A 22,719-nucleotide genomic window follows, 5' to 3' on the forward strand; every position below is an offset into this window, starting at 1 on the left:
TTATCCTGTCATTGTCTGATGAAAAAACCATTGACTGAAGAGAGGTGGAAGGTGAGGAAAACAAAGAAAAATTAAGGGAAAGTTGTTTTTTTTCAAAGGACATTTTTGTCTTGTTTTTTTTTGTGCCAGTATTAGTGTGAGCGTTAGTGTTTTTGTCATAAAAAAGGGCATTGAAGAACATATTTGATCATATTCACAATTATTGTAATACTGTTTTAAAAATAGATCAAGTGAACATTTCAAAGTAAATTACATTTTAAAACCCTGAATGCTTTATTAAATAATGCTTACATAACACTTCTCTGACAGACAATACACAACAGTACAATCACGTTGTAATAACACATTAAAAATGTCAAATGGTTTCTGGCAGAAACTGCCTGCAAGCAAACAAAGTTTCTACTTTGGCTTCTTACAACGAGAAAAGAAGAAAAGACAAGCCGGAAATACTTGGATAAACAAAGGAAGATGCAAAAGCAGAAACTAGAACACCACATCTGTGATTTAATTAAGTGTGTGTGACATCCATTATTGTATTTCATAGCGTGTGTGTTGGGTGATGGAAGTGGTGATGTCTGAGCAGACAAACGGGGTTCCCACAGTCCTGAACGTCCTGCAGTTTTTCAGGCCCGGAAAGGTTTTAGAATCTTTTTTTTTGTTGAAGCGTTTTGAAGACTGAAATATAAGTTCATCTGCTTTGTGGTTTGTGAATCGCAAAACGATTTTTCTCTTTTGATATTTTCTGAGCAGGTGTAAATGTAAACTTGCTGCTTTATATTTACAACAGTATACGACAGTAGTGCAGTGAAGACTATTTGGTATGAAGCTCTATAAGAGCATCTGAAACCTTTTGGAATCTGACAGTAAAAAACTTGCATGAGAAACTTGAAAAACACAAAATCTTGTTTGCCATTTCTACACAGCCTCATAATACATGCTATAACATACAAATATACAGCACATATTACACAGAATATTATATTCGGCAAGATTGTTCTTTGACTATCTGAAAGGAACAGTGTAGACGTTCATATTAACCTTATGTTACACTTGTGTACAAATGTGTTACACATTGATTGTTACATACACTCCATCATTTTGTTACTGTGTCACCTCACTAATATGCTGGACTTACAGTTATGGCTGGTAATTTGATATTTCTTTATTTATATCATGAACAAATCTCATGCACAGACCTTCCCCGTAAAAAAATGAAAGTACACCACTAACAAGTATTGTGTGTGTGATAGAGCTTCTTCCTGTTTGCCATAGAGCTCCATTGTTGTCCACAAACTATTCAAACACACAAGTTACACTGTTGCTCATCACCATGAACACACACACTGAAGTTTATTTTAACTCAATCCCACACACACCGTCCTTCTGCACAAACTCACTAGAGCACCAAATTTGGATAAATTCTCTGATGAAATAGCCAAAATATGCATTTCTTTCTGTCTAAGTATTGTTTGTTACAAAGCACAGTAACCAGTTGCTTTAGGAAATGACTAAATATACATTTTAAAAAAGGCTCAACAATTTACATCTTCAGTAGGAACCGATGGGCTTGCAGATGAGTGCCACAGACAGGATAGAGACATCAAAAAGTTTTGACAAACAGACACATTGTTGGTTCTGGTCTTTTCATTGGATTTGTTGACAATATGAAACATAACAATAACACCAGCCAAAGCTCACAGTTGAGCCAAGTTTTTGGGGGCTCTACTGGGTACAGTACAAAATTAGGGAGTGTCTCTTGTGGTACATACAAAACAAATAAGTTAAAAACAGTAATAAGTTAGACTTAAAACATGTAACAACTAAACCAAACCAAGTGAAATTCATATGGAGACTGCTGTTTGTATGCAGGGAAAGATGGCAACATGCTGCAATTGAAACAGAAACAAAGAGCAAATAGGAAAGAGAGCAAAGATGTCACAGCAACATAAATAGCAAATCCACGCCATTGGCTTCAAGGAAACTACACAGATAATTCATATGCAGAGGTAAGGGTTGACAGATAATCCTTTGAAATCTATAGGCTTCCACACATCAGCTGTATACTCTCAGAAGACATCAATGGACAGGACATACTGCGAGTGTAAAACATCCTGTGCAATCCTAAACCACATGCTCATCATATACTATTCATTATCTTGTTAGAAGCAGCAAACCTGGTGGAAATACAATAAAATAAAAATGTACTCTGCATACAAGTTAACAAATCATTTTTTAATTTAAAGATACTCTTCAAGTGGGTGCACCCATCAAGTGGCCCTATAGTTCAAATCTCTTAGAAAGATTCAGGATATGAAAGAGGAAAAAAGTTGAAGCTTCTTCAGAGCAGAACAGACTCAGGACTAAATAAAAATAACAACACACACAACGCGCCGCTATTTCACAGCCTAGTACAAGTCAGTGAACTACTCATGAATACATAATGTAGTTTATAATAAATAAGAGGATGTGGGTGGTCCTACATAGTACTGAGGGAACGGGGCAGAGACAGGAGGAGGAGGTGGGTCAGATACTGGAGGTCGTGGAGTCCAGCTTCAGCCGGCCGACTCTGCTCTCAATAATGTGACTGGATCTGACATCTCTGTGTTGTGATATCCTGACATGCAGCACCACTGGCCCCGTCTCCAGGAAGTTGCTGTCCAGTGACCAAAGCTTTTTCTGCTTCATCCATTCAAGTGTCTTAGAGTCTTAACGCTCCTCAGGATCATCAGCTGTCCATACTGCAACATTCTGACAGCATAGAAAAAAACACAGCACAGTCATTCTTAACTTACCCATTTATTATTAATAATAATAATAATAATAATAATAATAATAATAATAATAATAATAATAATAATCAAATAAAATCAACAGGGTCACATGGTGTGAAAGTCACCCAGGACTCTTGTTTCCTGCACAGTCTACCCTCATTGAAATAAAATGGCTGGATGAAATATTCAAAACAACTCACTGGATGCTGCTAATCCCTCATTGATCTTTATTCCATAAAAGTCCAGACATTTTACCCCAAAATGTGGATCAACTTCACACACATTGCAACAAACAACAACAAACTCAATAGATTGTGTCTGAATGAGAGAAATAAAACTCCTAAAGAATTGTATAAAGGGGAATAAAATTGGCCAAGTACCGATTTTATTCTTATTCAAGTATTTATTTTATTTATACCAAGAACACCTTATTAGCCATATTTCAGTGATTGTACAAGCCTACATTGATGTGCTTGTCCATCAATTAGTTTTTTGTTCCTTGAAGCAAAAAAAACAACAACTAAACTACATAATTGGTCTTGTCCTAATCTACCCACACCTGGTCCTATTACACACAGACCTAGCCCTTCAACCCAGACCAGGTCTTATTCTACCTAGATCTAATCTGGTTCTACCCAGATCTGGTGTGGTTTAATATCAGATCTGGTGTTGTTCTACCCCGACCTGGTCTGGTTCTACCCAGATCTCTTAGTGTCTTATATTACCTATATCTGGTCCTATTCCACCCAGATTTGGTACTATTGTACCCAGATCTGGTTCTACCCTGATATTTGACAGAGAAGTCACACTTTTGTATATGTCAAAGAAATACTCTGAATATTATTTGAAGTAAAGGATACCTTTGGGTACGATACAAGTAGAACAGTTGTTGCAATTTGTGTGAGGTCAAGTGACATAGGGGTTTGTGTTATTTGAGAGAAGTTACTGTAAGTGTGCCGTCATCATAAACATTGATGAAAATACACACAGTTTAGATGTGTGCACTGAGCTGCTTAGAACAGGCCAGTTGGGCAATGTGTGGTCAGTCTTGTCACAGAGACTGTAGGTGCTGTAAGTTTTGAAATGGCATACTGAATGTTTTAAATCTTCATCTCAGTGTTAGCTTTATAATAAAATCCATTCATTAAAGAAAACATGTCACAAGCACACACGAATTGAGGGCTTTCAAAACTTTTTACTAACCTTGAAAGGCTGTAGAAACTCATGACAAGAAAGTATTTTTCAGATCTGAAGTGAAAAGTGAAACATTGTTAGCCACACCACAAACCCTCCTCAACATATCACTGAACCTTTGGTTGAAAAATGCAAGGATTTATTTTATTTTTTTTTCTAATAAGGTTTGTTTGGAACTGAATTATTCCACCCGACTAGACTCAACCTGACTTTTGCTCTGTCACTTCCTGCACCCTAGTGGAAGCATTTTATTTGTCCGACTGCTAAGCAGATAACCAATAGTTTAGTGTGAGTGATTTTAGTCAACCTGTCCGTTTAGTCCAGGGGTGGGCAATTATTTTTCCTAAGGGGCCGCATGAGGTACAGCAAATATTGTGGAGGGCCGGACCAATAGCCTGAACTCATTTATGTACTCTCCGCAACGGAGTTTGATAGGACTTCCCAGCATGCAGTTCCGTGGTATAATTTTATCAATGTGAAACCATGACTTAAGTTCCTATCCCTGACAGGTAAGTAGCTCCACTCAGTCAGTTTCAGGCTCTAGCTGTGGAATGTCAGGCCCGCCGATGGCGCCATATCTAACATTAATTATAATTCAACACCCAAAAAAAAAAAAAATTATAAGAATTATAATACTTGGCGGGCCTGATTAAAACGTCCATACGGCCCGCGGGCCGTACCTTGCCCACCCCTGGTTTAGTCCATACATAAATCATTCACACAACTTCTGGCCATGGTTCCACCACTTCTCAAGAGCTATCTGTTTCGACATAATAACAACTAACTTCTGCCTAATATCTAAACTTTCCTTCTTGGTGAGGGTAACAGAAGATCTTATTGGCTAAATAAACAGCAACATAGCACTGAAAGCAACTGACTGTGGCCAAACATTTGTTGGTTGCTGTTAATACAGTCGACCAGATTTTAAATGAAACCTAATAAACCTAAATTCAGTGGTTAATTTCAATATGGATAACACTTTGACCTGCTGTCCCCATAACAAAAAGCCAGTAGAGACCGGACGTTTAGAGTCAGGACCCCTCGACTCTGGTGACTCTGTTTCTTATTCAAAGCTCCGTTTTTATGAGAGCTTTGAATGAAGAAACCGAGTGGTCTAACAGTGAATTCTCTTGAAATGTTTTGGTGTTTTTATTCCTGTATTACTTTTAATCTTATTTAATTGTTTAATTAATTTGGTTTCATGTAGTGTTTTTCGTATTCTTATCCATTCATCATCTCTTGTTTGTTTGTTAATCTAAGCCATGGTTAACTCTACAGCAATAGATAATCCAACTTTTTCCCTTAATAGTTTTTATGTTCATACCATTGAGCCCCTCTGCATCCTGGACATCCAGGAAGGGGGCAGGTCCCCAGATACGGACGGTCCCGTCGTCGGAGGCGCTGGCCAGCAGTCCCGGCAGGACGGGGTTCCAGCTCACACAGTTGACTGTGCGAGTATGACCAGTCAGCTCTGCGATGGGCAGCTCACTGCGCCGGTGCCAGATGTAAACTTTGTGGTCTGACAGGAGACAGAACACTTCATCAGCTACTACCCGTTTATTGGTGTTGACTTATATGGCAACTTCACCTCACCAATTATATACGTAACAATATGTTTCCTCAAAATATTATTCCTTAGGATGGAATTCTGCTTTCCCAGGCTCCACAGAGGTGAACATACACAGGGCTGCTCTGCGACGAATGAGTGGCAATTTGTGTTATACTTGTACCGCTTACTTTTTCATCTTTTACTTTCAAATTGCTTTATGTGCATGTCCACATGACATTTTGTTGGGATTTCCTCTGTGAAATAAGATCGAGCAAATACAAGGAGATTCAATTGATTCCCTTTTAATTCTGAATTCAGTATTATTTTTTTCATTTTTTTTTGGGGGTCCTAATTCCACCCTGTAGAGGAGCTTCAACAAGTCAAAGAAAATAACCCTGATGACATCATCATAGTGAAGTTCTTTTAATGTTGACAATTGTTTCGTGTGTCTGTCTCAGTCCACAACAAAAAGCTGCTGAGCTAGCCTTTTTACTAAACATTAAGTTGTCTTGCCTTCACTGCCACTAGCGATGAAGTCTTCATTGTGCCCTCCGAAGCAAGAGTGGATAGTGTAGAAGCCCTGGGTCACTCCTTGGTACTTCCTCACCAACACCCGGTCTTGCAGGTCCCATAGGTGCACTCCCTACACACAAAATTCCAATATGGAAAGACACATTTCAAAATCAAGATTGGACTGAAATCATATTGTTACAATAGTTGCAGTTCAAATCAGTAGGTATATTGCACTTTTAATGTGAGGAAGTAGCAAGCCGCTCACCTGAGTTGCAACATTAAGTAAAGCTAACCTTCCATTTTTGGAAACAGTAAAAGACATGATGGGGTGGTCCTCTTGCACTCTGGAATAATAAAACATGTAAAGCCAGACAGGGATGAAGTTATAAGAAGTTGTAAATCAGTGAAAACCCAAAATGTAGATTTGGTTACATTGTGTCACCAAACACAGACAAAGAGCAGGAAAAGAGGGTGTTGAGGTTCCTCCGCCTAGTCATAATGATGACTTACATGTTTCTGTCGGTCAGGTCCTCAAAGTTGTATCCGCGAATGCGTTGGTGGGTGTCGGATGCAAGGACGGTCCGGCCGTCACTCAGACACCACAGGCACTGCACCCGAACTCCTTCCCATGAGTCCAGCAGGTTTCCATCCATGTCCTGGAAGTCAAAAAGAAACCAAAAGCATTTAATTACACCATCAGCATCAGATCATTCCATATTTGATTGGCTGTCAATTTTTTCAGTGCATGAAAACTGAATACTAAAGACGTTACAATCATAACTGTTAATTATAGTAAATGACTGAGTAGGGAAGAACAGGCAAGTAGCCATCCACATTCTACCCCTTCCTCTTACTGATCCAAATGGGGACACTGAGTAAATACAACATTAAGCAACATTAAGACCAGTTTTTAATGGGATGTCTAATTTTTCTAAATCAAAAAGTCATTAGACGAGCCATTCCAACCAAACAGAAGCTAAAATCACATAAACTTTCTACCCCACCCCGCCTACCACTCCCACCGGTGGCTTTAACGGTTTAATTTTAAGGTCAGGGTTATCCCTGTTTTATCTGTTCTGAAAAACAGAAATAACTTCCCAAAAACTATTTTACAAACCATTCATTACTTTGGCAGAACCCTTGAAGATTATGATTATACCTACAGTTATCTTTCCTTTTGTCACTTGATTGAAATTCCTCTTTAAATTCATGAGCTCACACTGGTCTGCTACAATGTTTGATCTATCAGAATGTAATTTGAATTACATATCTATGGTTCCTCTTGTGAAGTAACTGCATTCAAGATAAGATAAGATAATCCTTTATTGGTCCCTCAGCAGGGACATTTACACTCATCCTTCCAACGCATGTTGGCCCCTGTACTTTACACCCCATCAGTGCATGATGTAGATGCCCTGTTAAGAATCTGTAAATGCTCAGAGCCTGTGGGCTGTGAAAGATACTCACACACTGGTAGAACTGGCCTCTCTGTCCGCCAGTGACAAAGCGTTTACCATCTGGATTCCAGGCCACGCTGGTCAGGCTATCCTCATGAGACTGACTCATCTTTGTCCGTAACTCCCCCGTCTACAGAACAGAACCAAGGAGAAACTAAGATGACTGAAAAGATCTGACAAACACACACTTAACACTACAACATATTAGTTCATAGGGAGGGTCTATGTGCCTTCAACATGAAAGTAACTGGAGCATCTTTGGAAAGATACTGAGCCCAGTTTGTTTAATGCTGCACTACTATGGAAAATTTTATTGGACAATAATACTTGTCATAGAAGACAATACGGTATAAACCATGATCCACAAATATTTCACGATCTATGATAATGTATTTTATTTATCTATTTATAGATAAACTATTAAGTTGTGACTAATGTTAGCGTGTACAAATATTGGAAGCCTGGCGTAGCCTCCAGAAGAATTCAGTTTGACAACTCTCTTTCTCGTAATTTATTTTCTTAATCACAGGTAAAGTAACAAGCGTTGCAGTTGCAAAGGCAATGAGTTGAACAACCAACTTTCAGGCAGGCAGAAGAACAACTGCCCCACAAACGGAAGTGGGGCCTTTTCATACACAGTTTATCGTCACAGGTTGGTCTCACCTCGTCCTAACATCTGATTCGCTCTATCCTGTCAAGAGGAGAAGAATCCTGTGTTCTCATCTTTTCTCAAGGTCCAGTCTGCTTCTCTTTAATGTCAATATACTGATAAACAGGTGTGTGTGTGTTGAGAAGTGTAGGCGTGTGACAAAAAGTTCCCTTGAGAACCAGACATTTCTAGACACAACTACAGCTGCATGGCTGTGTTGTACTGACCTTGCTAACATAATGTGAACTTCACTAGACATGAATATAAAAAGCATCTACAGAAATTTTAGATTTATATCATCACTAAACTAGCTTAATTTTATCATTTAGTCCAGATTACAGAGATATGAGGCATGAATAGCAGCAATCAATCAGTTTGGATTTTGTAATAATTGTAAATTCACACTTGAAATGGAATTGAAATAATAAATTCTATAACTTGTATTTCCTGGTGCAAGTTTAGCTCAGTACCAGACAATATTGCATATGATACTTTATTTGGTGTTGCCAAAAGGGAAATTCAACTGAGTTACACAGAGATGATGTCAGTTTTGACATTACATCAGCAGTAATGACGTTTACTGTCAGTGACGATGTTTTCATATGTCTGTTTGACATGTATACATGATGCAATATCTATTACATAGAACTCACACACAGGGTAGTATCGAAACAATTTCTTGCTTTGATGATGGTACCGATTAACTCTGTCTCTGTCCGTTCTGTCGGGGAACGTCTCGCGTTGAACTGCTGCGTCTCATGTGAAGTACTGCTGCTGCACTACTGCTTTACAGCCGGCAATGTAACAATATTTTTATTGTTATTATAATATGAGACGTGATATCCACTTTAATTTTGGACATTGTAATATGGCATAAGTGAAGTCTTTTCTTGTTTTTAAAGGCTGTGTAAAGGGATGTCATTTTTCTTCTTGCTTTTAATTGCCTTTACTGATTTAGACATAATATCCACATTACTGATAATGGTTTATTAAAAACCTTGCTGTCTACATATTCAAGCATTAAAGTGTCATAAAACCCCAATAGTAAACCATACAATATTGTTGGAATATTGATATCAAGACATTTGGTATAAAAAAAAAAGAAGGGATATTTGACTTTCTCCGTATCGCCCAGCCCTAATCCTTTCTGCCTGAACGAATGGCCGGTGGCCTGTTGCTGATTTATATTCCCTACAGAGCTGACAAAAGCTGTCATTTAATTCAGAATGTGTCTTCCATTCGTTTGATTTTTCTAAAAGTGGATCACAGTTCTGACTGAGCTGTGATCCACTTCCCTCATTAGTTTCCCTCCTGTCTGAATGACAGGAGGGAAACTAATGACCAGCTGACAGTGTGTGAGAAATGTTGTACCTGTACATTCCACAGCCACAGCTCAGAACAGTCATCAGGACCGCAGGCTATCAGGTAGGCATCATCAGGGCTCCATGCCAGGTAGGAAACACCATAAGCATGTCCCTCCAGAGTCTTCATCAACTTCAGCTGCTGGGTTTCCTGTCGACCAACCATACAATAATCTGGGTATTTCAACTCTCACACTCTACCTAGCTTATCCTGCTCTGAAGTAACACCGCTGATAAGTAAATGATTGATTACCACGTCCACGTGCCACACAATGACTGTGGTGTCTTTGGACCCGGTTGCCAGTTTGGTGCCATTGTTGGAGAACTTGCAAAACCAGACTTCGTTGCAGTGTTCAGTGAGAATCTGCTGAGTGTAGCAGGGGAACTGCTTCCTAAAAAAAAAAAAACACACAGAGGCAGATGGTAAGCATCATAATGCTACTTAAACACAACAGCGTTTATATAGGTTTAGAGATGTCGCGAGAACCGATACATACCTTTTGATACTAAAATATCAAAACACGGACGATGACTTTTTTTTTTTAGGTACTGTAAGTACCCTGCTTGTTCTATAAGCTTCAAACTGCCTCGCATGTCTGTTGCTCTCTCTCTGTTGCGCTCTGTCTCCTCTCTCTCTTCCCTTCTCTCTCTCTCTCTCTCTCTCTCTCTCTCTCTCTCATCCCCTCTCCGTCCCCCTCGCTGTCTTCCCCTTTCTCCCTCTCTCTCTCTCCCTCCCTCTCCCTTCCTCTCTCCCCCTCTCTCCACCGCTCTCAAGTGGAACTTGAGCAACAGCTATCTCTACCGAAAGAAGTGCACACTGAAAGAAACTGTTGACATAAGCTTCTCAAGAGAATACGGATCGTTTTGAAGAAAATGCTTCATTTTTGTGCACTGACTGAGATAGCAGAACAGCGCATTGCTATGGAAGATTTATTTTTGACAGTAGATGGGCAGACCCAGTAAGTGGGCGACTGTGGCTCAGCAGTGAGCAGGATCGGTGGTTCGATCCCCAGGGCTGCTAGCCCATGGCGATGTGTCCTTGTGCAAGACACTTAACCCTAAAATTGCACCCGTAGCTGCGCCGACGGTGTATGAATGTGTATGAATGGTTGACTATACTGATGTGGCACATTGCATGGTGGCTCCTCCCATCAGTGTGTGAATAGGTGTGAAAGGGTGAAAGGGTCATGTACTGTTAAAGCGCTTTGAGTGGTCGGAAGACTAGAAAAACGCTGTACCGGTCCATTTACTATTTACCCAGTCACCTTTAGTTCAGGGCATGTGCAACAGAGATAAGAATGAGGCAAGAGGACTCACTCCGTAGCTAATTCTAAATCTGGAAAGTAAACTAAAACTTCCAGTGAAGTGTGGTGTAGCAAACGTGTCGGGTGTTTTTCAAGTATTTTAATAAAGCAGTTCATGGTTCAAGTTCAAGTCTATGGAATCCTTTTTTTTATCGTCGTATCGAAATTGTTATCGAGAATCGTGTTATTTTACTGGTATTGGCACCGACTTCTGAATTTTTGGTATTGTGACACCCCTATATAGGTCACTTACATAACTCACTGGCTGTGATATAATTTGATGCTGTTTGAATGATTTCATATTTAGCATCAATACAACCCTTACTGGCAATGAGAAAACCCTGTTTGGAACAGATTCTGGAGTGAAGATAGTTGTGTTTTCAAAGGACTGAATATTGTTTCCAAACAAACAGGTATATAATTATGTGGTCCATACTGCATAAAGTAGTAGTGTCTCACCTTAGTAAATTACAATCAAACATTAAAACTTGATTTTTTTAATAAGCCTAGTATAGTTACCGGCTGCAGGCATGGTCCAGCAGCAGAGACACAGAATCCAGTCCACTGTCCAGCTTGGTGTTGTGGTAGAGGCAGCGCTCCCTCTGCAGCTCAACCGCCTGTTTCAGCAGAGTCTGCAGACGGCGAGGAGGCAGCATCACCGACGGAGGCAGGTATGCTGCATGCACACACACAGAAAGATTCTAATGAGTTCTTAATAGTAAAACACAGTTCAGAACTGAGCTACAGTAAAACACATCACAGTATGTAATCAACCAGAAAAATGTAACACACATTCACCAGCTTCAATAATAATTAAGCTAGGCTTCCGCCTTTCCAAGCTGAATGCAAGTGAACATGCATGGGGGTCACTCAGAGATGATTATATGGCTGTTTTTTTAAACTTAGTAGTATGTTTCAGTTCTCCTCTGGGTGCCTCTTCGTATTAGAGATACCCATATCACCATAACTCTGTGTACGTCACAGAGATGTTTACGTGTATCTTCGGAGAAGCATTAAAAATTGACAACTTATTTGCACATCTGCAAAGAATAATTACTGTACTGCAGAAAGATTATATTTTCCTGTTTGTTTATACAATCTAGTAAAAGAAGAATCATTTAATTTTTGTAAATGACCAGATGTTTTAATATTGCATTTTCATGACAAGATTATTATAGACAATAATAACATACTTCTGAAGTTTTATATTTGCACAGTTTGAGATAAAAGTATTGCTGCTGGATTATAAAATAGATATTACACATACGACAGATGGGAATTAGCCACTGTTATTAATGTGGCTGCTACTGCTGTATATGGAAATGACAGTACAAAGTGTTTGCTATGTACAGTAGAAAAAGATGGACTGGACTCACTCTGCAGCTTGTCCAGCAGCTTAGTTCGGGATGCCGTGCCTTTGCCTTCCCACTCGGCTTTGGCTCGCAGATCCTCTGCATGACTGCACATCAGGTACCTTCACAATACACAATTATGTTTTCACAGCTGTTTTCAGAGTTGCAAATTGCAACTCATATGATCAAGGCTCCTCCTTCACAATTACTACACGAGAAACAATTAAGGAAATGCCATTGACCTTTCATTACATAAGTGTCACTTTGTTTTCATATGTATTGTTGCAATTACTGATTATGACAAGAATAAAGCAAGTTGTGTCAAGTATGTATTTAACAACCAACAAGAGCAGCACATTTTAGGTTGTTTTCCATTATATGATCTTCACTGCATTAGAATGAGCACAACTTGCCAAAGGTACACCTAATATTACACATAAAGCCTAAAGGCTGAATTACACTTCTGCAACTCCAACTCCGGCTGGCCACGCAGTCGGATTGACGGACTTGTTTTGATTTTAGTTCCCCTGTGTTTTCCATACGCCAGAACAGCAGGTGGCGCAAAGACCGTTTGGGGTGGACCTGCACACCAACGTTCACCGATATCTCCCTCCAGGAATTCACCTCCATCTGCGTGTCCGTATACTCCGTCCGACGGGTTTTATAAATGCTCATATTTGTGGACCTCTTCAGCCAAACGTTCTTCAACAAGATACATTGTTCATGTTTCTGCTATGGCTTTTAAAAACAGCGGTATTCTGCTATGGAACCGGAAATGAGAGACTCAGAAAGGATGCGGTTAGCGGACCAATCACAGCCTTCACGGCTGCGTACGGCTCGCGTAGCTTTGACGGATCAGAAATTTTGACGCACGCAAAATGGCCGATTTGACCACGCATGGTCGGCCATGCGTGTCTTGCGTGTCTTGCGTGTCTTGCGTGTCTTGCGTCTCTGCGTAAAACCCGAGTATAAATCAGCCTTTACTGGCTTTGGGTCATGTAGGTCAGTTTGGTCCGAAGTTCCATATCTCAAGTTCCCACCAGGTCAAATTGTCAAACAATGACAACCAATTGATCAGCAGGTAGGGGGTGGTCTATTGATCAATTGGTTTGACGATATGTTTGTCTGACCAAATTATCATTGGTTGGACCATTGCTAGTGTGACTTAGCCATAAATTACACAAGTACAAAAGTGCTTCTTTAGCCATTATTCATCAAGACTACTACAGCAGGGGAGAGAGACTCAGAGCATATGGACTGAAGCTGCTCTCAGCAGGAGGAGCTCTGTGGACCACTGAGGAGAGTGATGTGGATATGTTGATGGAAAGGATGAACCCTGTCTGTATGGATTGGGTTCTAGTGTTTTAATGTTCTGTGGTTTTGATTTTCAGAGGATTCAACATCCTTTTAATATGGAATTCTGTCACGAAGGTTGTTTTACTGAATAGTACTCTGTTAACCACAGCTCCATGGGATTTTGGGATTGAGGGCGACCGTGGCTCAGTGGTGAGCAGGGTCGTCTTTCAATCAGAGGATCGGTGGTTCGATCCCCGGCTCTGCTAGCCCATGTCGATGTGTCCTTGAGCAAGACACTTAACCCTAAATTGCTCCCGTAGCTGCGCCTAAAGAGTATAAATGGTTGACTATACCGATGTGGTACCTTGCATGGTGACTCCTCCCATCAGTGTGTGAATGATGTCTTGTAGTGTAAATGCGCTTTGAGTGGTCAAAAGACTAGAAAAGCGCCATACAAGTAGAGGTCCATTTTATACATTCTACTGCAACATGGAAACAACCAAATTTAAACATGACAATGAGCAACATTTTATATTGTAGTTGCTACATTCTCTGTGTAAATGAGAACTCTGCATCCATTCACATTCCAGAACATGTGTCAGGTTCTCTGTCTGCAAACTGACCCGCTCAGAATGTGGATACGCTCAGTGTTGTACTTGAGAGGAGTGAGCTCCACTCTGAGGACCTGCAGGGCCTCCAGGACCGTTCCATCTTCCAGATACTCCAGATACTTCTGCTGCAGCAAAAGGAACTTCATCCGCTGTACAGGGAGACAAGGCAGAGACAAGGCCAAAATAACAAATAATTAGTCATCCAGACTGTGTCTTCTGCGAGATTTACTCAAATGACATCCAGGCCGTGACCTGAATTTTCAGCTATTTGGATTTTAGGTCTTGTTTTCAATTTGATTTTGGGTTTTAGATATTTTTTTTTTTTTCTCTGAACCAATACAAACATGCATAAAAAAACAACCAAACAATTTGGAAAATATTTATTGTCATTAACAAAAACAATACAACACCCCAAACCCTTTTTTTCTGCTGAAAACTAACATATATGAGCATTTAGTGGTGCTGTTGTTGGATTCATGTGAAAATCGTAATCTTTAGTGCAAAGTATTTGAAATCTTTATATTGTGTTATAAATAGCGTGCTGCTCACTGCTTCCTCTCGCCCTGCATGCAGTGAGGAAGGCCCCTGTTCCTGCTCGACTGTTAACCTGGCGACCCTGTCTCGTTTACCATGCTTGTCAGTCTGACTTCCTTTCTATGACATGTGTGTGCATGTATGTGTGTGTGTGTGTGTGTGTGTGTGTACATACACACACACACACACACACACACACACACACACACACACACACACACACACACACACACACACACACACACACAGATATATTTTCCCAACCAATGTGTTTATGATTAGTAAGTTACTATGATGACAAAATCAGATGGAATCATGCAGGTTGAGAAGTAACTCCTTTAGGTCTGATGCCAGCAGCTTTGCCTTGCCTCTCCATCCATTCTAATTATTGATGCATTAATGTGTTCATCACTTTAATGTTGCAGTTTGTAAGATGGTGCTCATGTGTATTACATACACTTACAAATAGGCTATACACTACTTAATACATACATTCTATTAATTGATTCATATTTTTCAGACATCGACCTCAAAGCATCACCGTCTATGCGAATCTCTGTCTGTGGTCCACAAGCTCAACTTTGAGGTAAATGGTAATTGGGCTGGTACTTTGTAGCACCTTTCTAGTCTTCCATCCATTCACAACTATTCATAGACTGATGGCAGGGGCTACCATGCAAGGTGTCATCTGCCCATTAGACAATTATTCATACATTTTCACACACTGTAGGAATCGCTTAGGGAGCTATTTGGATTCAGATGACGTGCCCTAGCTGAAGGTGGGGCAACAGAAAATCCTTTGAGTTTGCAGATGGCGGAGTGTGTTTGTGGGCTGCGCTTGTGGATATCACTGGTGTGTTGTTCAAAGCTCAGTTTATTGTCCATGATGAGTCAAAATATTTGAAGTGCTCAACCCTCTCAACAGTTTAAAGATTAATGCAGGCGAGGTTGTGAGCTGTGCTGTGGATGCTGTAAGAGTCTTTATTACATTCAGCAGCAGATTATTTTTCTTGCACCATTGTCTGAATTCCTGATAACAAAAAACAAAATAATTGTCATTAGGGACTGCAAGTATGGCAGTGTCATCAGAATATTTGAAGTATGTGGGGATTGTTACAGTATATCTAGTAGACGGTAAACAGGAAGGGGCTCAAGACAACTTAGTGGGGGCTCCGGTGCTAGTGATGATGGTTGACGATATTACAGTGTCCACACTCACTTTTTGGTACACTGCTCAGATAAATCATTCAATTAAGTTTATTTTGTATAGCCCAAAATCACAAATTTGCCTCGGAGGGCTTTACAATCTCTACAAACCCTGTTCCCCAGGACTTCTCACATTGGATGAGAAGTAGGGGGACGTTAAGGTGGTGCTTGATATTGTGAAAAAGCAGAACTGAAGTCGATGAAGAGGAGTCGGGCAAAGTTATCTAGATGTTGTAGGAAGCAGTGAAAGAGTCAGCCTCAGCATCCTCAGTACCCCTTTTGAACTGGAAAAGGGATACTGAGGATGTCGATCCACAATTTTTCGACAATTAGAAGGATAATGGTTAATTTTTTCCAGGATGGCGAGCATGGCGAACATTTCCAGTAATTCCTTGCAGAGAAAATCCTCTGAGCAGTTGATGGTATCAAATGATTTGCGCAAGGTGTTAAGGTCTTTATCAAATGAGGAACGGTCACTTATTGAAAATAACTTGGGGATTGGGTCACATCCAGTGACTGAGCTCAGCTTTTGAAAGGCTTGTTTAGTGTTCATGGTGCCGAGTTCTGTTCAGGTTGGAGTTTGACCTGGATATATCATTCTTTACTTAACGGCTCGTGATTTTGAGCAAAACACAGTCGTGCTGTTAAAAGGCTTTCCATTTTTCTCTTAAACTGTGACTAACATGAAGGATGATCCAAGTCAATGCAAAACTTAATGTAGTCTATGATAATGGTTATCTTCTCATCTAAGTTGCAATCAAAAATGTCCCAGTCCATGCAGGTTAGTGAACTCTGAAGTAGTGCATTGGGGTCCTACGACGACTGACTGACACTGTTGTTCTGGGGATCAAGACGTTTCAATACTTGTTGATTTCAATATTGTTTTATACTGCATACTGATGACTAAGCATGTGGAGTATTGATTAATAAAGATTCATTGGTTGCATGACCTGATAACTGTCATTTTGTAATTCTTATTGGAAAAAAGGAGGCTGTATGGGATCAAGTGAGAGACTGAGATATATATATATATATATATATATATATATATATATATATATATATATATATATATATATATATATATATATATATATATATATATATATATAGATCAAACTAAGGCAATGTCGTATCATCAACACCACAACATAAGAGTTATTTTGATGGTGTGCTATATTATTATCCATGAAACAATTTCATATTATTAAATCAAAATAAATAACTACTTTCAATAATTCACTATTATTTTTTAATCAAGTGATTTTACAAGAATTTGTGGTTTAATACCTGTGGTGGGATGCTCTTACAAGATTTTCTCAACCTGAAAATTGAAAGTCTCCCTCCACGTGGGGTAGAGACTTGAACCTGGGATCGAGTGCAGTGCTCTTATTCAGGAACTGTGCAAGTGTTGGGTCAGAATACCTCTCCCCAAAGTGACCTGCTGTAGCAGATTTAACATCCTTCACAATCTTATAATCAGTGTGTGTAAACTGTGCTTCTTAGATGTTAAGATTGTGTTTAAAGGGATAGACCATAGACACTGTCGCTTGTTGTTCAGAACTCAGCAAAGTTGTGACTGTTTTCAGAGACTTCAGTACCTGAACCACATCTTAAAGAACACACGTTTATCGGAGAGGCTGACAAGGTCCTTGGCACGCTTATTTTATATTTATTTTCTGTGAGAGCAGAAACAACAGCAGCTTGTTGCTCCATGTAGCATGTCATGTCTAGAGTTCCACGTTGTGATGACATCTTGAACTAGCGTTTGAGGAGGACACTGAAGCTTATCTTGTTAGAGCTTTACGACAGCTGCTGTAGTCGTACTTCGTTGGAAAAAGTGATCTAATTCCTGACTTGGCCCAAAAGACGGTACAATTGTTTCACTCTCAACCCCTTCTAGAGTGCCACATTCTCTGTGTGGGCAAAACCCTCGATGTCTGGTGACAATCCAGCCTCTTTTGTGACGTTGACAATGTTTTTTTTACATGAACCGTAGTTACAGGAATAATGACATAGGGTCTGCCCAGTTTCCATTCTGTTTCCATTTCCTTCAGCAGAATTTTTACTTGTGTGACAATCATAGATGACACAAATTTTACAAACTGCATTTTTTATTTCACAATGTCAAAGATGCGTTCATTGTATATCTAAGTCACAAGGAAAGAGAAGTCTTGCTACATCGATTATTTCAGAAAAGTCGGAGGATTTGGCAGTAGCCATGGTATTTTGTAATGTGCAGCTGCAGGCTACAGTAAGCTACATTGTGTGGTCTTTGAAGTGTTTTTTGTCCCCTCAATGCCTTTTGGAGTACTAAATATAAAAAACTTTGTGAATCCCCGAAGTAGTGGGTGATTTCGGAGGTCAAGATCCACAGCGTGTTTTGGTCAAAGTTCAATTGACATTGGGTGAGGACTCACCCTGGACAGGTCGCCAGTTTATCACACGGCACATATAGAGATAAACAACCATTCACGCTCACATTCACATCTACGAGCAATTTTTATTGTTACCAGCATGTCTTTGGACTTTGGGGAGGAAGAGGGAGAACCCAAAGGGGACCCACGCTGCCGCAGGGCAATTCTACACAGGACTACCCAGGATCAGGATTGGGTATTGAACCTGGGCCCCTCTTGCGATGAGGTGACAGTGCTAGCAAATACACCACCATACAGCCCCGTACATGGTAAATGGTAAATGGACTCTTCTATCGCACCATAATAGTCTTCCGACCACTCAACACACTTCAAAGCCATTCATACACTGATGGCGCGCTGCCCATCAGGACCTTCTACTCAATCATACCTATTCACACACTGCAGCCTCAGCAATTTAAGTGTTTTGCCTAAGGATACAACAACATGGACTACTGGAGCTAGGAATCAACCTGCAAATTCTTTGATTGGAGGATGACCCGCTCCACCCCAGATCCAGTCCACCCTACTAGTGTATAAAGTGATTGACCAATTACAAACAAAACAGGCTCTGCTACGACTTTGGAATGAAAATCGGTTTTGTAAAATAAGACTTTAAAAAAAGGATATTTTGAAAATCTGATGCAGTAAACTGTGTTGGCGTGGGTGCGTACATGTTCAACTTGGTCTGGGTTTTGTTCATGACTTTAAGGATGTCTCAACACTGAACCAGACAAGACCAAGTTCTCCTCACTCTCTCTTTCTTTTTCTCACCTCTCCCTATATGACCCTATCACCTCCAGCTGCCTAAACAGCGGCGATATCTGCCTTCAGATCTGTCATCAGAACCAACATTTTAAATGTAGGTATGTGTAAACATATCTACAAATCTACATTTAAATGGCGGATCTGATGGCGGATCTGATGGCAGATATCGCCGCTGTTCAGGCCGCTGTAGGTAATAAAGTCATGTAAGGAGATGATAGACATCAATTCAATATCATACTAATCTAAAATGTTTGCACATGCACAATTATGTTTAAAGCTGTGTTTACAGAATTATGTTTCCATCACACAACTTCAATTTTACAATACGTTTATTTTATCTTATTTTGAACACACTGGAACTCCATATTACTGGACATTCTTCTTGGCAATACTGTACATCTGCATAAGATCTGGATGGTACCATATGTTAACCTAACACCAAAGCTGGTGAGACTCATACTTTGGCTGGCTCTTTGTGTTTTACGTCTGTCCTGCTCTTGTAATCTCAACTGTGCAGACAGCGTGAACACATTGAAAGCAACACATCCTGAATAAACCAGTTATCACTGATATGCTATGTGTCTCAGACTACTGAGGCACAGTACCAGGATGCCTTCAACAGTTTATTCATTTGCAGGGTCTTGACATTGTACTTGATATATTTGTGTTCTCAGAGCAGACATCAAGTACTCATTGAAGTTAAGATTTAAGTCATTGTGTTTTTTTCTGTGGTTATTCAATGATAGTTTAATAACAATAATAATAATAATAACAATAATACATTTTATTTATATAGCGCTTTTCAAGATACTCAAAGTGGCTTTACATGGTTAAAATTAACATAAAATAAGGACATCATATAAAATCACATAAAACAAGGACATCATATAAAATCACAGAGGTAATTACACATTAAAAGCAGATCTAAAAAGGTGTGTTTTGATTAGTGATTTAAAAGTTGTCAGGTTAGTGCAGTCTCTAATGGGTTTGGGGAGTGAGTTCCGGAGGGAGCGGCGATGGAGAAAGCTCTGTCATCCCAGTTTCGGCGCTTGGTCATGAGTTTCCCTTTTTTATAATGTGGTAGCGACAAAAATATTTGAATGCAAGTGTAAATTACTGAGGTTCCTTTTATTTAATCCCCATTTTAAGAGCTGAACATAAAATGTTGATTTCTTGAACCATAGAGATAATCTGTCTGAGAATTGTTGCGCTGGCCACTTACCACAATAGCACTCGGAGAATGCATCAACGTCTTAAGCTCATTCAGATCACTCTCAGCCTGAATAAAGAGAGGAAAAAATAAAGATAAAACCCATTACTAGACAAACACTGACTAGCAGAGATTTCAAGCACATAAATAATCTGTTGTTAGTAAATTGGACTATTAGATATGGATATGCATTTTCGATAACTTGGGCCCACCTTGTCCCACTCTCCTTCCATGACATGATTGCGGAACTTTGTGGCAGAGGGGTGTTCCAGTCTGCAGCCCGACTCCTGCATCAGGAGGTCCACCGTCTGACTGTCAACAATGTACACAGAAGAAAAACAATCAACAACATGATAATAATAACTTGAACATATAAAGTTGTGGCATGTGATCAACTGATAATAACATATGATTGTATGACATTAAGCACAGTATGGGCCACGCAACAGCATCAGCACAGCAGGGAGGGCGCTAATCCAACCAATCACTCTATTCCAATCATCAAACAATATGAGACCACGCATTCAAAGCTTCATTCCTAAACCGCAATACAAGCTTCACATGTCCAAAATAAAAAAAAAGTCACATGTACAGCTGGTAGTTCTGCTTCATGTATTGAAAAATGTCTGTCTTCGTTCTTTTCGTTTGAAATGTTATCGAATGACAGAAAAAATCTTCAGCACCAAGGACAGTAGCGACACCGTTTCATTGTTTCCGTTTTTAACAGGCTGGTAATGGAGCTTCAAACCAAGGACGGATTCTCCTAGAATCGGTTTGCTTGAATTAAACATGGTAAAACTTCTTGTATTAGTGCTGATTTTTGCATGGGAAAAAGTCGACTCAACCTCAAGAGTACAGAAGCAACCTATTTTTAGTTTGAACTTACTTTTATTTGAACTTTTAATTGAGTGACTGAGGAAGACAAATGGTTTGTAACGAGCTGTCAAACGTACACCACAGATACTTCTGCAAAGACTTTGTGTACATAGATCATGGTGATAAAATCTGTGTGGCTCATAGCAGCTCGTCTCTTGGTCGGCTGTCACAGTGATACTGACAAACATTGCTTTATGATGCAGAGTTGTAATTGTATTTCAGATTCAGTTTCAGATTCCACTATAGAAAATGGGCTCCATAACATTTGTCAGATGATTATAATAAAAATGCTTACTTGCATGTTTGTACCCCCTCATGAAAATATATGTGAGTCACACACATGTCTTTTAGCTCATGATAAGCAGTACTGAAGAAATGTAGGAAAGGGTGGGTTTTGCAAAAATTAGGGATGCTTTTTGTATTATTTAACTGACATTTGTTTTTGATATTGACAGAACAGTTATTTATCAATCAAAACGGATAATCGTTCTAATCATTCTTAGGTTTCTGCTTCTTCGGTATGATGATTGTACCTCTTTTGTACGCACACCGTTTGGTATGTTTAAGTTTTGGACTGTTGGTTTTACACACAACATTTAAATAAGTCGCTGTGAGATCTGAAAGCTAGTGTGTGTATGTGTCCCAATTTCCGGATAATTTATTGACAAAACAATGAATCTCTTAACCAGAAGAAAAAAAATCTAAATAGTCTATAGTTTCCAGATTTCCTCTTTGAACTCTAAGCCCTTTGATGGTTCATGTACAGGCCGATTCACCCGCGAGGCCTTCAGATTGTAACATGCATCCAGTTATGGTTCTAAATGTTAGCACATTGCTGATGTACAGACCAGCACCACATTGCCTGGGGTTCTGAGAGGCTGTGTTTGCTTTCCTCCTGTGATCAGAGATAAGACAACATGTCCACAGACCTGAGGTCATCAAGACTGTCCCCACTGCGTGGTGGAAGATAATTTATCTGCCTCTCTGATGACACAGTAGTCCTGGCTCACTTACTTGAGACCTAGATCGTGTAAATGTTGTCCTATCAGTCGGATGACATCCTCCTCAGACTGGGACAAACGCTTCTTCTTCTTCACGCCCGAGTTGGCCTCCGCCGTGTTGTTGGATGGAGGCTGAGCCGACACTCCGTTGTTGTTGTTGTTGCTGACAGTGTTTCCATTGTTGGGGGGTGACTGAAGTCCGTTCGAGTGAGCTACTCCGGTGGAGGACGAATCGCTGTTCTGCGCACCGTTTCGGCAGTACGGTTCTGAATCTCGGTCCTGTCCTGCCCCGTTAGCCTGCATGTTACCACTGTGTATGCAGGCAACACGGTGTGTTTATTTAACAGACGGGCACAATGGGACACTGCGGGGAAAACTAAACCACCAATACTGTTGCCGAGAGGCCCACTGACCCAGATGCAGCCCCGAACTGCTCTGTTCCCGCTGCGGCCGAGTCTCCGTGTTTCGCGGCAGTGGCGGCGACAATAACCGGGAGTTCGACTCGTACGACGAAGAAACAGAGACCACGGTTATTTCGACGGCAGCATTTTGAAAAATTCCGTACAATACTTTGCTGTCAAGTAGCGTTAAAGCCGCGGTATATAGTTGGGTAGAGCTTGTTATTGTTGCTCTCAGACAGCTGCAGCCCTGTT

The 22,719-nt window shown here is 40.1% G+C and overlaps 1 protein-coding gene across 1 annotated transcript; it reads right to left on the minus strand.

Annotated features, from left to right (window-relative positions):
• Positions 1–237: 237 nt before the first annotated feature.
• On the minus strand, positions 238–22,719 carry wdr26a (WD repeat domain 26a). The gene is made up of 15 exons (XM_068570179.1): positions 22,080–22,719; positions 20,402–20,501; positions 20,202–20,258; positions 14,070–14,206; positions 12,175–12,272; positions 11,318–11,474; positions 9,748–9,886; positions 9,505–9,645; positions 7,495–7,614; positions 6,538–6,683; positions 6,293–6,371; positions 6,028–6,157; positions 5,290–5,484; positions 3,975–4,019; positions 238–2,748 (listed from the first exon to the last, which is right to left on the minus strand). The coding sequence occupies exons 1-14, from the start codon at positions 22,367–22,369 to the stop codon at positions 3,994–3,996; spliced, it is 1,815 nt and encodes a 604-aa protein (XP_068426280.1). The 5' UTR covers positions 22,370–22,719; the 3' UTR covers positions 238–2,748; positions 3,975–3,993.

This window comes from Clinocottus analis, unplaced genomic scaffold (genome assembly GCF_023055335.1).
Source record: "Clinocottus analis isolate CAN_PGR_092001 unplaced genomic scaffold, fCliAna1.0.p SCAF_9, whole genome shotgun sequence".
Lineage (NCBI taxonomy): Eukaryota > Metazoa > Chordata > Actinopteri > Perciformes > Cottidae > Clinocottus > Clinocottus analis.

Bases quoted from the DNA above. Each gene is read 5' to 3' on its own strand.
- wdr26a (XM_068570179.1), bottom strand. From the start codon at position 22,369: ATGCAGGCTAACGGGGCAGGACAGGACCGAGATTCAGAACCGTACTGC. The intron at 9,887-11,317 runs GTAACTATACTA...TTTTTTTTTTAG, and splicing joins CTGGACCATGCCTGCAGCCG to GAAGCAGTTCCCCTGCTACA. The intron at 6,372-6,537 runs GTAAGTCATCAT...TTATTATTCCAG, and splicing joins GACCTGACCGACAGAAACAT to AGTGCAAGAGGACCACCCCA.